Genomic DNA, 14267 nt, shown 5'->3' with positions numbered 1-14267 from the left:
CCTAAAAGTCACAGATAAACCCACAGTTGCTCACATGGACTGACTCATGCACACTCACACACACACACACACACGCATGCACACACACGCATTCTCTCTCATCCAGTCACCCTTGTGTGTGGCACACTGCCACTGACAAAACACAGGCGTTCAACTCTTATCTGCACCCCCCCCCCCCCCCCCCTAAATGTTTTTAGCGAGAATAGATGCATGTAACATTGAGGTTTGCTTCTGTGTTGTGCGAGAGAGCCAAAAGATGTCAGTATGCAATTAGTAGGCAATAAAATAAATTTATGATTGACATTTCTAGTTACAAAACACTTTATTCCCTAGACAGGCAGCATCTTGCCCACGTGGACAGATAGAACAAGTAGAATGGTGAAAAAAAAAAATCATCTTTTGGCAGATCAGACAAAAAAAGCAACAACAACAACAACAAAAACCTCATTCATGCAATTACAATCCCAGAATTCCCAGTTATGTAATTCAATAAGAACGGGTATTATTAGCCATAACACCTTCACCTGTTTAAAGTGCTTGAAAAATCACATGAAGTTAAGGCAAACAACTTAAGAGTTTTACAACAAATGTCACTGCTCTTTCTTGTTTCTATCACCTCTCTTCTCCACTCACATCTACTCTACTTTCTTTCCTCTGACATTAAGTGACGTTTTCATATCTTGCACTCTAACCACTGATGTTTGAAATAAGGCACACCAATACTTAAAGAAGCAAACAAAAGTATATGACAGAAGCATCTTAACTTAGAAAGCAACATCTTCTTATTCAGTCTTTCAAAGCTACACCTCCCCTCTCTTTTTTTTCTCCGCTATTCTCCTGTGCATGCTGGCGGGGGAAAAAGAAAACATAAAAAGCTTGAAGAAACAATCAGTCATGGCATCCGTTTATCTTCCAGTTTTCTCTTCCTCCTCGTATTTTCCATCTTCTTGTCATAAACCCTACAAATAAAGGCACAAAATTACATTTTATTGATTCCAGTAATTCAGTAGTTAACTGAACAATTCTTAATTTCCAATTGAACAGTAAAGTTGTTGACAGCCTCAGATCTGTTTAATTTATATGATGTTTTATTCTTAGGGCAATGACTAAAGCAATGGATTTTCACTGATGTTTTTGAGTCTTACTGTATATTACATACAAGGGTTATGTATATTACATGGTGGGACAGCATTCTTACCCGCTGGGCGTTACAGTGGGGCGTCCTTCACTTGAAGATTTTGCCGGCGCCGGCTTTTGGGAAGTCATCCTCCTCTCTGCTCTCAAACAGGCTCCTCTTACTGGTGATGTCCACATTTCTCAGGTCCTACGGAAAGAAAGTGGAGAGATTATCACAAACACTTCTATTTAAAAGCCAAGAAGTCATACGCTACATCTGCAGTAAAACAGACGAGACTCAAAAGAAAAAAAAAAATACTAACTAATAACAAAATCTGACTAAGACAAAAGAAATGTCTCAAATAACTCTCCATGTCTGGGATGAGAACCAAAGAGCTTATTCATATTCAGATAAAAGAAAGATTACAGTGTTCCCGTAGCCATGGGTTCTTCACTGTTGTCGACTAAACTAATGGCATCCTGTCTTGGGCATAGATCATTTTCTGCCAATTACAACACTCTTCCTAACCAGCTTCATTGCTGAGCTAAATCAACCAGTGATGTAGTAGTAAACAAAAAAGTGAGTAAACTCTGAACTCCATTCAGTGATCACCACAAGGCAAACAACCACCATTATAAACAGAAAAAAACGATTTTTCAGAATAGAAATGCTAATCTTGCGTATGAATTTAGATAGTAAAGGATATGTAATCTTAAGGTACGCAACTTAACGTGAACTTATTTTACAAACAATTTTACAAACAATAAGGCAGGTAAACTGAGTTGATTTAGTCACTGAGATGGGTTTACCCTCCACTAAATCTCTAGACAATTAATTACATCCACTTGATCATGTTATGCATAAAGACCTGAAATGCAGAACTAAGCAAAGATAAGCAGATCTACAGTGAGAAGCCAAGTTAATACCTGCCCAGCATATCCAGCATGTACATAAATTACACCACTTGGGGACTTAGGGAGGTCAGGAGGCTGAAAGAGTACTACTGCCACCTAGCTGTCAGACACTACACTTACAGTACTGCTTGTGACATGAAGCGTTTTGCATTTTTTTGCATTGCAACATCAATATAGACCTGTAACAGTGCAAAAAGCCTGAGTAGAAGGCCAACTGACCGTGGGATTGTGGGAAGACCCAGCTTGGTTACCCTTGTTGAGCCAGCGGTTGATCCGGTCCGACATTCCTGATGCAAAGCTCCGAAATTCCTGATAACACCAGTGATGAGAAATAAGTCAGAACCCACACCCTAACGATGTCACTGCATGCATGGATGGTCATTACAAACAATAAGGTGTAAGTAAATATGGTTGAGACTAAGCTAAGCCTATCATACTGTCATTCTGGATTGAAATCAAATAATGATGCTGACACATACCCAACCCTTATAGTTGATCAAATATGTGATCAACTGAATTTGCACTACAAGCTTTAGGCTCCAGTGCGAGTGTACCTGTCTGGAAACTCCTGGGCTGGTGGGGCCGGCTGCCTGCTGCTCCCTCTCAAACAGCCCCCTCTTCCTGGACACCTCGTCCAGCAGGAACAGGGTCCTCTGGGTCACGTCTGGAGACCGCATCATATCCGACTTCTACACACACACAGGAGTCAGAGAGGGGAGAAAACAGACAGAGAAAGAGACGAAGAGAAAGAAGGTCATCAAGAGACGGAGAAAAAAAAATATCAATGGGTTTGCACTGTCCGGAACAACAACAAAAAATGGGTTAATTTGTTTGAAGGCTGTGCCCAAGCCTTACAGCATCAGTCGCGTAACGACTGATGTAGAGTAATATTATGACATGTTATTATTTCTTCATTGCGTTTTGGCGTGACACTGACATACTATGTTAAAAGTCTGAGTTTCTGTGTAGTGTGTGCCGAGAGTCTGACCTGTGCAGCCTGGGCCAGTCTCTCCATCTTCTCCTGGATGGACCTGGACGACACCCTCTGTCTGGAGCTGGACACGACAGAAAATACATTCACACCGCTGCAGAAGCACACACCTGCACACATACACTGAGGAAACAGCTACTATACTAAAATAAGACTACTTCAAATCCTTTGTCAGAGGTATAAAAAAAAAAAAAAGCTGGATATATGAACTCACCTCCTCTGGAAAGGAGATGCTTTGTCTTCATCTTGATTTTGCTCCTGGTCCGAACACAGACAGAATTAACATCACAGAAACTATAAGACATCTACGCATAACTTTAACACAGACATTACAGTTCCAATACACTTTTAATGACCTATGCATTGCTATCCATTGGGGAAATCAAGGTCTGTAATCTTTTTACTTAGTCCAAAATAACAATAATTTGCTGCTGCATACAATAGACATGCATTAGTTATCATGGCCAGGGAGCCGATATTGAAAGAATGTTCCCATTCCCACAGGGTGGAGTGGGGCGATAAATTTGATCAAGCAACTGGATTCTGTAAAGCCAAGAAAATAGCCACTTTACATAGGGTGAAAGTAAATTATCATCTTACTGTGCTGGATTCAAACTTCTTGGAAGCTATCCGGACACTCGCACTAAAATAGAATGAAACAGTGGGCTATTAACTGAGGGAGAGACAGAGTGAGAGAGCCAAGAAACAAACAGAAAGAGTTAATCTTACCTCCTTTGCAGAGGCATGTTGTCTTCTTCTTTCTTCTTCATCATCTGCGGGAAATGAAGAATATGTCAGAGTTTGTTAACAGTCACAACTCACTGTGATCTGAATGTCAACAGCTCATGACTGGTGCGCTCCTCCTCACTGTCCTAATGCGTTAACAGAGCATCCAGCCAACAGTAAAAGCAGGTAAACATTGGCTTATCTATTAGCATAAGCCCAGAGCTTGAGTGACACAAGCAAATGATCCTGGAAATTTGACAGGAGATATAATCATGTGTTAACAGTCAAATAGGCAAAGGGGAACGTCAACATTTATCAGGGAAAATGTCTGTATGCATGTGTGTGTGTGTGTGTGTGTGTGTGTGTGTGTTTACCCTGAAAGATACAGTCCTGGAGCTTTGTCTGGCGAAGGCAGGTTTGGTTGTCTGTTCAAAGGTGGCTGAGCCATTGGAGGAAGATCCATTCTCGCTGGCCTGCGGTACAGTAAAAACCTAATTAAATATTTGCCACTACACAGGATGTGATGTAACAATCCATATCCTTGTTATTTGCTTGCTATATTCTATCCTTGGGGTATTTTGAGGTCCTTTCTGCTAGCTGCAAGGGCAAACCTGGAGCTACTACTGTAGTTCCCTTGTTTTTATTGGGACAAAGTATGTAACTTTCACTGATAACATAACACTAGGGGGTGCTATTGCTTTATTGAAATTATGTGCAGGAGTGTCAGCATTGCTTGAAGCCATAGTCCAGTTGTCAAGCAAACCACAAAGGATGAGTGTTAGTAGTTAAAATGATGTCATCTACAAGCTGCACCATTTGTGTGTGTTACACTACCTCCGGTGTGTGTCCATTCTGCATGGGGCTTTGAGTTCCCCTAGGAGAGGGACTCTGGCAGGGGGAGGGCCAGTGTTCTCTAGGCGACAGGGGGGCCGTTGGGGAGCAAGGGCTCATGGGAGTTGTGCGCCCACTGGCAGAAGGACTCTTGTCGAGGGAGATGGAGACAGAACTACAACGGCAGAAACATTAGTCAGCTAAAAGGTCAATGGAAGATGCACATAAGGAAGAAGCCGGTCATCCAGGTCCACCCCACAGTTGTAATTGCACCTCTACAGTATTCAAGTCTTGACTGCACCCTATTTATCAGTCTACTTTTGAGATGGTTTTTCTACAATGTGTCTCTCTCAAACCAGTTTATTTTTTAGGGATGATAAAGTTATTGAGACTGAGACAAAAAAAAACAACACATGCATATCTTTCCTTCAGTGTCCAAACTGGCAACAATAGAAGTTGACATTTTCATGCTTTGGACTGATGGACTATAATGACATCAAACTGGCAGGTCACCATTTATATGCACCTGGTGTGTTATGGCTAATGCTTGTGAATATGACACACACCCAGTATATGTCAATATTTGAAGGCCTTCATTCCAAAATGACATGTTTACATATTTTAATATATTGTATGTGCCTCATGAAGACTATTTTGTAAGCAAATGTTTTAACATGACCAATCATTTTATAGACTGTATTTGGTTCTTGTTGGTGCTCAACAGTAACCTAAAAAAATAGACAAAACTGCCCAAAAAATGTGAAAAAAGATAGTGCTTGTTCCTCACCTGACAAACTTGCGGGATGTGGTAGACGGTGGCTTGGGGTCGGGGTCTTTGCCCAACGACTCTCCATTTTCATGCTAGCAAAGAAACAAACGGTAGAAAGAATAAACACGGGCAAACAGCAAACAAGCTTTTGTCCAGAGCCACCAGAGACACACCTTGTGTTATATAATGCTGTAGGGAGATGCCCTCATTTGAAGCTACACTGTGTAAATGCTGCAGGCAAATGTTATAAATGATAAAGTCCAAATTATGACCTTAAGCACACTGTATCAAAGTTTTATTGCCTATTTGCATTTAGAATGGACTTATTGGAAGCTTGCAAACCATTCATAAGGAAGTGAAAGTTAAGAGCGATATTCAGTTATACAACAAGAGGAGAATATACATACTATTTTATATTTAAATGTCTTACCTTATATGTTCAGATACTTGTATGGCAATGAAAGACTTATTGTGAGCGATAGAATTGTTTATTACTGCCATATATGTGTGTGTGTGTGTGTGTGTGTTAATGTATGTGCATGTAAAGACCGTGCCTCCATGTGGTGATACATTTCGGCTTATATCTTCAGAAAGCGTGTGTTTGCGTGGGAATGTGGGTCAGTATTTGATGTACGCAACATGAATAGCGTTCCCCTGTGGAAAGGAAAAGGTTCCTGTCTGAGTTGTTGGTGTAAGATCTAGAAAATGATTAACATGATTCTCCCTCTGCGTGGGGTAACAGCTAACTGCGATTAACCACACCGATCGGTGGCACCTTTGGTAGCGCTGTGTTATGACTAAGTAAAACATTAATAGCTTGGATTCGAGTGAAAGTTTCTCTAGTGTCCGTCTCGCTGCCTCTCAAAAAGGATTCAGGGAAAACAGTTTATGCTTTGGACTTTTTGTCACAAGATATTTCCAGGAGGTGTAAAGCACTACTCCACTTAGTTTTAACACAGGGGTTATTTGGCACTTGACCGCAATGAAAACCAGAATATAAACTACTCAACAAGATCGGATGCAGCTGGTTTGTAGCATTCAGATTTTTACTTCTCATTCATTTGAATGAGGCCACGAAAACAGCCTGAAAACGTATAATTAACAGGTTCCCGAACACGTTCAACAACAGATCCCGCTATTGTGATTTTCAATTGACTGTGGGTCCAATGTTCTAGAACAAAATTTCGCCGAATAGCATTTTCATTGATAGACAGATTATTTTTCTTCTCGCCAGCAGAGGAATACCATTTAAGAGAGATAGTTCCTGTTTGGGAGAAGGGATCTACTTTTATTTTTAAATACTAATTTTAGTGTAAACCAAGAATAGAAATGCAAAATGACGACGGACCCAGGATGCTTTCTTGTCTTCAAAGCTGGATATGTTGTTGAATCTGTTTAGAATTTGTTCAGGCCAATTTCCAAATGTTACAAACTCGTCCCCGCTGCATCCGATCTTGGTGAGTAGTTTATATTCTGGCTTTCAAAACTAAGTGGAATATTGCTTCAAAGGTAAAATAGACTCAGTTTCACTCTGAAAATCTTCCAGTCTCACCTGTTTGTTTGTGGTAGTGGTGGAGGAGCTGGTGCTGGTGGGACTGAAAAGGGCCGGGGTGGGGGTGTGTGATGGTTTGGATCTGGTGTACTCTTCCTCCTCCTCTTCCTCTGCGTCACCCAGTAGCACCACCCTGGCCCCTCCTCCTCCTCTGCCGGCCTCCTCTTCATCCTCCTCTTCCTCCTTCTGCCGCCTCAGCGTCTCCACGTGCCTCATCCTCCTCTTCTCATCGCGGACACGCAGCATCTCCACGAAGTCCAGTGATAGCTGCTCCGCACTGAACACACACACACACACACACACACGCACACACACATGCACGTGACTGATAGGTTTGATAGAGAGGACCTGTCCTTCCTGCGTCCGATCAGGTTTCTCTAATGAAAGGCTCCATAGTTTCTCTCTCTCTCTCTCTCTCTCTCTTTGAAGACTGCTCCTGCTCCAGGTAGTCAGCTGTTGAAGTTTTTGACAACTTTTCATACTTTGCATGCATGGTGTCAGGTTTTCTGGTGTGTTTGAATGGTACAAAGCTGACACACTCCCACAGGGCAAAAGTGCAAGAACCCGCTCTCTCTCTGCTCCTGAAATCCATCCTACTATCAAAGAGGACGAACTCTATGTTACGTATCCCTATGGCTACAATCAAGTGAGAGAATAAAGAGAAAGAGAGAGAAATAAAGAGAGAGCGAAACAGAGAAAGAAAGAGAGAGATATAGTGGTAGAGAGAGAAGCAGAAAAACAGGGAAAGAGAGAAAGAGCACACACCTAAAGCGACAGGATTGTGTCAATAAAACATGCTAAATCACGTTTTGGCACATATAACCTATAAATCCTGTTTTAGTGAATCGTGAGAATAACCTGCTGAGGCCCTGGGACCTCTCACTTGAGGCGTCTGTCCCACGGGTGCTGTCGTTGGGGGGCGTGTCTCTGGGCGTTTGGCCGGGCGAGAGCTCACTGTCGGCGTCGGCGGTGCTGCTGGAGCTCCTGAACCTCCTCCTCCGCTCCCTCTCCACCTCCTCCTCGTCTTCCATCGTCCACTGGCGTGCTAGGCTGAAGGCAGTGTCGCCACACACAACCAATAACAATCAATGCACATAGACACACATAAAACATGCTCATGCTCTCTACATGATAATCAATGCATGCAGACAAACCAACTATCAAACAGAAACTGAAACAAATGCCAAGAGTCCAAAGGCTGATATCAGAAGTAACATGAAAGCAAATGCGGGAAAAAAAAACCCCAAATGATATCCACGCAATCTATCCACTGTCAACTCTGATATGAAATCGACAGAAATGAGAAATGCAATGAATTGTTTGTTTTCATTGTCAGTTAAGGGAGACCAGGCTGCTGTTAGCTAATAACGGTCACACAGAACCTGCTTTACTTGTTCATCAACTGTTTATGAGCAGACTATAGTCTGTGCAGCACCTGTCTGTGAAACTTTGAGTTAAATGCTAGTGTTACCCATGTATGGATGTAGTCTGCACAGCATTTAGCCTACTAGCAGCACTTTGTGGATGCAGTGTCTAAATGCAAGGCAGCAAGTTGATGCTTTGATGGTCCTTCTTGACTGACACACACTTATTTGAGGGTAAGGTTGGGATGATGCTCCGATATGGTGCAAACCATTGATTAGATCGCTAGTACCTACTGGAATTTAAGTCTATGAAAACTACAGTAGGCCTAATCATATGATAATTTTTAGAAGCATGCTAAAATATCACAGCAAAGATAAGTCCCTGTACGAATATCATAGTGCGATTAGATCAAAATTAAAATAAAAATTAGATTAAAAAAAATACCATAAAATACGATAAGGTTATTATGATCTCTCTATTACAGTAAGTACCACAGACACACGAGCCTATAAGTCCATATAGGAACATTATAATGACTTTTCATTAGAGATAGGCTACTTGGCTACATGACTGCGAGAATGAGGAGCTAATAAGTGCTTTTTCATGTTTGTTCAGTGAATAAAATGCGAGTTTACAACTTCATAACATCAAATGTCAAAAAGCAGCACAGCGCAGCTCTCAATCACAGGTGTCACATTCCGCACAAAACCCTGCTAATGCGAACTATATCCTTACCTGGACAAAGCCGACCAGTTTTTCCGACTGATGGACATTTTGGGGTCGATTGGATTTTAAAGAAAAAAAAAAAGTTTCCAGAAGTAATTCGCTCACAGGCGGAAAGGACAGCCTGGCACTCACAGGGCGGCAGTCAAATTACAGTCAGAGCGGCACAAAGCAGTCCACCTTTACCCCGCTGCACTGAGACATCACATGACCACAAGGTAGGCTACCTGAGAGAGAGAGAGAGAGAGAGAGAGAGAGAGAGAGAGAGAGAGAGAGAGAATGAGAATGTCCATTTATGGTGTAAGTGTGGCAGGTAAGCTATATTGTGATAATCATTTTATGGCCACTTTTGATCTGATCGTCTATGAACCTTACTGGGATGGAGGCAAAATGAAACTATGCTTATATTATATTTGACGGTTATAATTTACTTATAGCCTAACGGCTAACACGCTACTAAAGTAAAGTAAGTAAGTTTATTAAAGTTATAAAAAGTAACGCGATTACGACTAGGCTATACTTAGCCTACTGCTACTACTAGGGCCTACTAATAATAATAATAGTAACAATAAATGTTATTCTTCCGCCAAGCAATATAGGTGGTTGCTAAGCGACACTAAGACCGCCATGAGTTAGCGCATTAATATTTAAATTAACAGGTGTGCAGTCACAGCTGTGCGGCTCAGGTAGGCTACCCTAGCTTATTTTTCCACGGCTTCAAACGTGACCCACCCAACCAGAACTACAGTCTGTTTTCTAGACTGATGATCCTGTATGTACTTCTGGATTGATGCTAAATTTAAAAACACAGGTGTTTCATGTTTTTACGCTTGTCCAACTAGCTATTGATGTCTGTTCGACTGGGCAGTGAGTCTCTTTACAGTGTGACTCAGGTTGTTTGCTCTGGTGTGTGTGGCCACACCTTTCCTTGAAACCAGGTGTGCTGGACTCTGACCCAGGCTCAGGCTCGGTCCAACACACCCTCCACCACCACCCATACGTGTACCCACCACCCATACAGCCTACACCTCTGTGCAGACCATCCGAGAGCTTCACTTTTACAAACGCTAACCGGTGTGACAGCAAATAGATACCATCAGGGCGACAGAGGAAGTCCTATACGGTGCTTGATGCTCACCCCGATCCATCATTTTGTAATATTTGTTCAGGCAAATCCATAAGCCTGCCTCCGTGATATGGGACTTGGAGCATATAGGCTACACTATCATTAAGGTAGAATTGTGTGGAGCTAGTTTACAAATGCATGTCACTCCCTGGCCAAAGAAAGAGTGTTTGCATGCGTGCTATCTCATTCTAAGCAATGAAGAATTGTGTGTGGGTGTGTGTGTGTGTGTTTCTCCATGCATGTGTTTGTGTCTCTATGTGTTAGTGTTTCTCCATGAAGGCCTAAATTGAGCCCTATATTTTCCAGGGGAGGCCTTGACAGAATAAAACACACACACACACACACACCCAAACCCAGTTTATCTGAAAAGCTCCTATGCAACAACTCGGCTGACGTCGTTTATCGAGCGACACATGACCTCTCGCACACTGAGGGCGTTTTGCATCCAGCTGGATAAGGTGATAGAAGTGAGAGAGTCATCATGGAAGCACTTTGCAGACTGTGTTTTATGAGCATGCAAAACAGACGGGGGCCATAGAAGACTGTTATCCAGCCATGGACAGGATGCTGGCCTGAGCCGCCGTGCAGCTGGCAGACGATGATGAGCATATCAGTAGAAATGTACACAGACACTCAATGAACACTCAATGAATACTGAATCCAAATATTTCTATTGAGAACGTTATACATCACCTGAAACTATAAATCGGCATTAACACCCCAAAATACTGTCTAAATAAAAGGGATTTGAAATGAATGCTCCACTAAAAAACCTTAAAACAGACAATTCAATTACCAATTTATCTTGTAAGCTGTCACTAAGTTAGGGTGAGTTGTATAACAGTAGGTTTTTTTGTTTGGTTTTGTTTGTCCACGTCTCTCAAACACACATTCACACAATGAAAGAGCATCACTATGAAATGCGATCAGTCTCGTGTGTTTTATTGTGACACCAGTCTGCAGGTAAACCCAGCTATAGAACGGCACATCATTCGTTTTGTTGAAATTCACCAAAACTACACGCTACTCTTACAGTATATCCCCAAGCAGGAATATGAAATCAACATTTTAAATTTTGACCAGAATATCTTATTAAAGGCTACAATAGCTGCTGAATAATTTACAATGCTATCCACAGTTGTTTTGTAGTGATATCATACAAGTTGGCCATTTTGACGTGTTCTGTACAAATGCCAGCCAAACTCTCTGCGGTTCAGCTGCGATATCAGCTCAGTTATGAGAACAGTACAAATAAAAGTAGATGGATTGACACATAGATATAGCGAGTGGTAAGACCTAAGCACTGAATAGCACACAGATCAGTTCTTAAGAGAGCAGGAGGAAACCGTTTTGGGGGGTGCGGGGACGTCTTCTGCACCTCCGCAGCAGGAGCGCACCTGAGGACCAAAGAGTGAGACAGAGATAGAGATGAACTTAAACCTATCCAGGTGCATATGGGTGCGATGGTTTCCACACAGACACACCGGCCCACCTGCTGGTCTCACTGGGCGGGACCCTTAGCGGCATCGAACATCTTCTTCCTTCCCTCCATCCCTGACATCGCTTCCACGTTCTTCCTCCAATCACTGTCCTCTACTGGCCTCTTCTGAACGACGGGGGGAACAGACACATAGACAGACAGACAGACAGACAGACAGATAGACAGATAGATAGATAGATAGATAGAATGAGAAGTTGACAATGTAAAAGAGAAACAAGAGAACATAAACTGTAGGGAAGGAGTTCTTTGTATACTTTTTAAAAAGAGACAGGGAAGTAGAGCAGGTTCAGAAAATCTTAGTATCAATTATTATGTTTAAGCCTTTGACACCCACATTGTCCACTGGGAATCCCCCATGAATACTGTATAACCATACTAGTTAAACTGGTTCTCAGCGCCTAATACACACACGCGCACACACATACTCGTGCACATATATACACACACACACACACACATGCGTACACACACGCTGACCACTGAACAGAGCTGGTCACAAAAGCTACTCTCCTGTGTACAATGGGATCATTGTCTTGTGTACCGTACCTCCGCTCACACACACACACACACACGGTCGCCGCCCTGTGCTGTCCTATTGCTGAATGTCTCAAACACACCCTTCACACACACACACACACACACACACACACAAGCACACAAACACACTTTTCAGGTGTCCCATGGCATCTTAAACGCTGATGTCACTCGTGTAGATGAGACTTGGCCTAAAGCGTACACACAACTTCGTTCAGCTTGGGCTGGCTGGATTGTGTTTGTGTGTGTGTGTGTGTGTGTGTGTGTGATGTGTGATGTGTGATCCTTCTCTTTCCCTTCTCTTTTTCTTTTTTTCCCTCTGCACACACACCTTCTCAGTGTCTTCTTTCTTGACAGACTTGAGGTTGGCTCGGAGGTCCATGGAGACTTTGTGCTTGGAGCCCAGCAGGGAGCGCAGGATGGCGTCAGCAGACACACGCACACGCCTCAGATTAGGCCTCTTGAATTTCCCCCTCAGGTCCAACACCTTGATGTTCAGGTCCTTAATCTGGGCCGGGGCCAGAGATTGGAGAGGCATCCACCATTAGTACTGCAGGGTTTTTCTAAACAGTTTCTCATGGTGACGGTTCAGACTAAAAAGTGGGACTTCTATGACGTTACAGCTGTAATGTTTCCTGTTCTGCCTACAGCACAGGAGAAATGGACTGTGAAGGTATTGTGTAGATCAGTGGTTCTCAATGTGGGGTCCGAGGACCACCAGGGGTCCCCAGCAAATTGATGAATTGTTAAACTTCAGCATTATTTAATTTACAAGAAATTAACACAATTAGAGAATGTAGAAGAATTGCTCTTTTGGTTGTATTTTCACTGTCATCTCTCTACCTACAATAAAGATAGTCATGGAAACATCATATCTAACACTAAAAATCTTCTCAGATTTGGGTCCGAGAAACAAAATCTCATCAAATGGGGGTCCGTGGCTCTAATGTGGACATTAGGGGTCCTTGATCTGAAAAAGGCTGAGAATCACTGGTGTAGATGGCTGCACAATGATGTACCTCGCGTGTGTTGAGCATGACTTTGGCTTCGATGTCATATCGCTCCTCGTCCACCACATCTATCTTGGCATGGAGCTCTTTGCACAGGTCCTACACACACACACACACACACACACACACACAAAAACACACAAGTAAACACGTTATCACCATCATAAACCCAGTGTACTAAATCCAGTAAATTAAGGATATATATGTTATGAAAGGGATAATTCATGATGATTGCAGTAAGATGTAGTTTACATTTACACTTTTGACACTTTTATCCGGAGCGACTTACAATGAGTGCAACACTAGAATAAGCATCAATTTCTAGATCACCATCATTACAAGCAAACAATATTAAAGAGCAAAAGAGTCAGCGCTATTAGTGCCCTGACAACATTCCTGTGATATGCCAGAAATAGATTTTTTTTTTCTCGATGAAAGCAAAAGAGAGCATGTAGGAAGAAGTTGTGGGAGAATTGATAGAATTCAGTGGTGAGAGGGTCATGGGATGTACTTCTTGAAGAGATGAGTTTTGAATTCACGGGAAGCCAGTGGAGGGAGTGTAGAAGGGGAAGGACACGGGAGAATTTGGGGACGTTGAAGACAAGTTACCTGCAGCTGTGCGAGTGTCATGCCGCCGGTGTGCAGCGGAGGAGCTCTCTCTGCCAGGTACTTGTGTTTCTCATCCTCTTTAACCACGATCTCCTGCTCCAGCTCCTCCTTGGCCTTGGCCACCATCAGACTCTGCACACGCATGGATCAGATGGTACAGATTCTACTTCTGAAAGACTACTACTATCTGAACGATCTTTCCTTTGAAGTTCTCACGTTGCTCTGACACTCATCAAATCGACAGCCGTCTTTTTTGTTTATATGCAAGGTAAGACATTTAAAGACACACAGCAGATGCCCTGGATGTTTATAGGAATTATAGGAATGTCAGTAGGGTTTATGGCAGAGCCTCCTCTCCCTGGTACATTACAGAAGATGACTGTGCTGCTCTCCTGTGGTTAAACTCATGTATTACATTATAATTGAATTAGACGATGATTTCATTCCTTGTCCTCTCTTACCTTAAGCATCAGCTTCCTGGAAGCTGAGATCTTGGATT

General features: G+C 42.5%; 2 protein-coding genes across 3 annotated transcripts; both read right to left on the bottom strand.

Moving 5' to 3' along the window:
- Window positions 1-315: 315 nt before the first annotated feature.
- lad1 (ladinin) lies at window positions 316-9140 on the bottom strand. Its single transcript, XM_071906329.2, has 14 exons — window positions 9001-9140; window positions 7759-7950; window positions 6901-7177; window positions 5367-5440; window positions 4583-4754; window positions 4123-4221; window positions 3752-3795; window positions 3623-3665; window positions 3237-3280; window positions 3020-3086; window positions 2586-2720; window positions 2251-2340; window positions 1199-1324; window positions 316-959 (listed from the first exon to the last, which is right to left on the bottom strand). Exons 1-13 carry the CDS (start codon window positions 9036-9038, stop codon window positions 1226-1228), a joined length of 1374 nt encoding a protein of 457 aa, XP_071762430.2. The 5' UTR covers window positions 9039-9140; the 3' UTR covers window positions 316-959; window positions 1199-1225.
- Window positions 9141-11046: 1906 nt separating this feature from the next.
- Window positions 11047-14267, bottom strand: tnni1a (troponin I type 1a (skeletal, slow)). Of its 2 annotated transcripts, none has more exons than XM_071906309.2 (6): window positions 14230-14267; window positions 13769-13900; window positions 13169-13258; window positions 12481-12657; window positions 11607-11720; window positions 11047-11511 (listed from the first exon to the last, which is right to left on the bottom strand). In XM_071906309.2, exons 1-5 carry the CDS (start codon window positions 14236-14238, stop codon window positions 11616-11618), a joined length of 513 nt encoding a protein of 170 aa, XP_071762410.2. In that variant the 5' UTR covers window positions 14239-14267; the 3' UTR covers window positions 11047-11511; window positions 11607-11615. The 2 variants fall into 2 exon arrangements, with proteins under 2 accessions (XP_071762410.2, XP_071762411.1); XM_071906310.2 differs by having other exon boundaries at window positions 11607-11717.

This window comes from Centroberyx gerrardi, chromosome 14 (genome assembly GCF_048128805.1).
Source record: "Centroberyx gerrardi isolate f3 chromosome 14, fCenGer3.hap1.cur.20231027, whole genome shotgun sequence".
Lineage (NCBI taxonomy): Eukaryota > Metazoa > Chordata > Actinopteri > Beryciformes > Berycidae > Centroberyx > Centroberyx gerrardi.
Note: the sequence above shows the minus strand (reverse complement) of the source record. Positions and strands in the feature narration are given on the sequence as shown.

What these genes read in the sequence shown, in the direction of transcription:
- lad1 (XM_071906329.2), bottom strand. Translation starts at nt 9,038, where the DNA reads ATGTCCATCAGTCGGAAAAACTGGTCGGCTTTGTCCAG. An exon ending in GACTGGCCCAGGCTGCACAG is followed by an intron (nt 2,721 to 3,019) that starts GTCAGACTCTCG and finishes GTGTGTGTGTAG; the next exon opens with AAGTCGGATATGATGCGGTC. An exon ending in GCCCAGGAGTTTCCAGACAG is followed by an intron (nt 2,341 to 2,585) that starts GTACACTCGCAC and finishes TGGTGTTATCAG; the next exon opens with GAATTTCGGAGCTTTGCATC.
- tnni1a (XM_071906309.2), bottom strand. An exon ending in TCATGCTCAACACACGCGAG is followed by an intron (nt 12,658 to 13,168) that starts GTACATCATTGT and finishes GCCCCGGCCCAG; the next exon opens with ATTAAGGACCTGAACATCAA. An exon ending in AGAAAGAAGACACTGAGAAG is followed by an intron (nt 11,721 to 12,480) that starts GTGTGTGTGCAG and finishes CCCGTCGTTCAG; the next exon opens with AAGAGGCCAGTAGAGGACAG.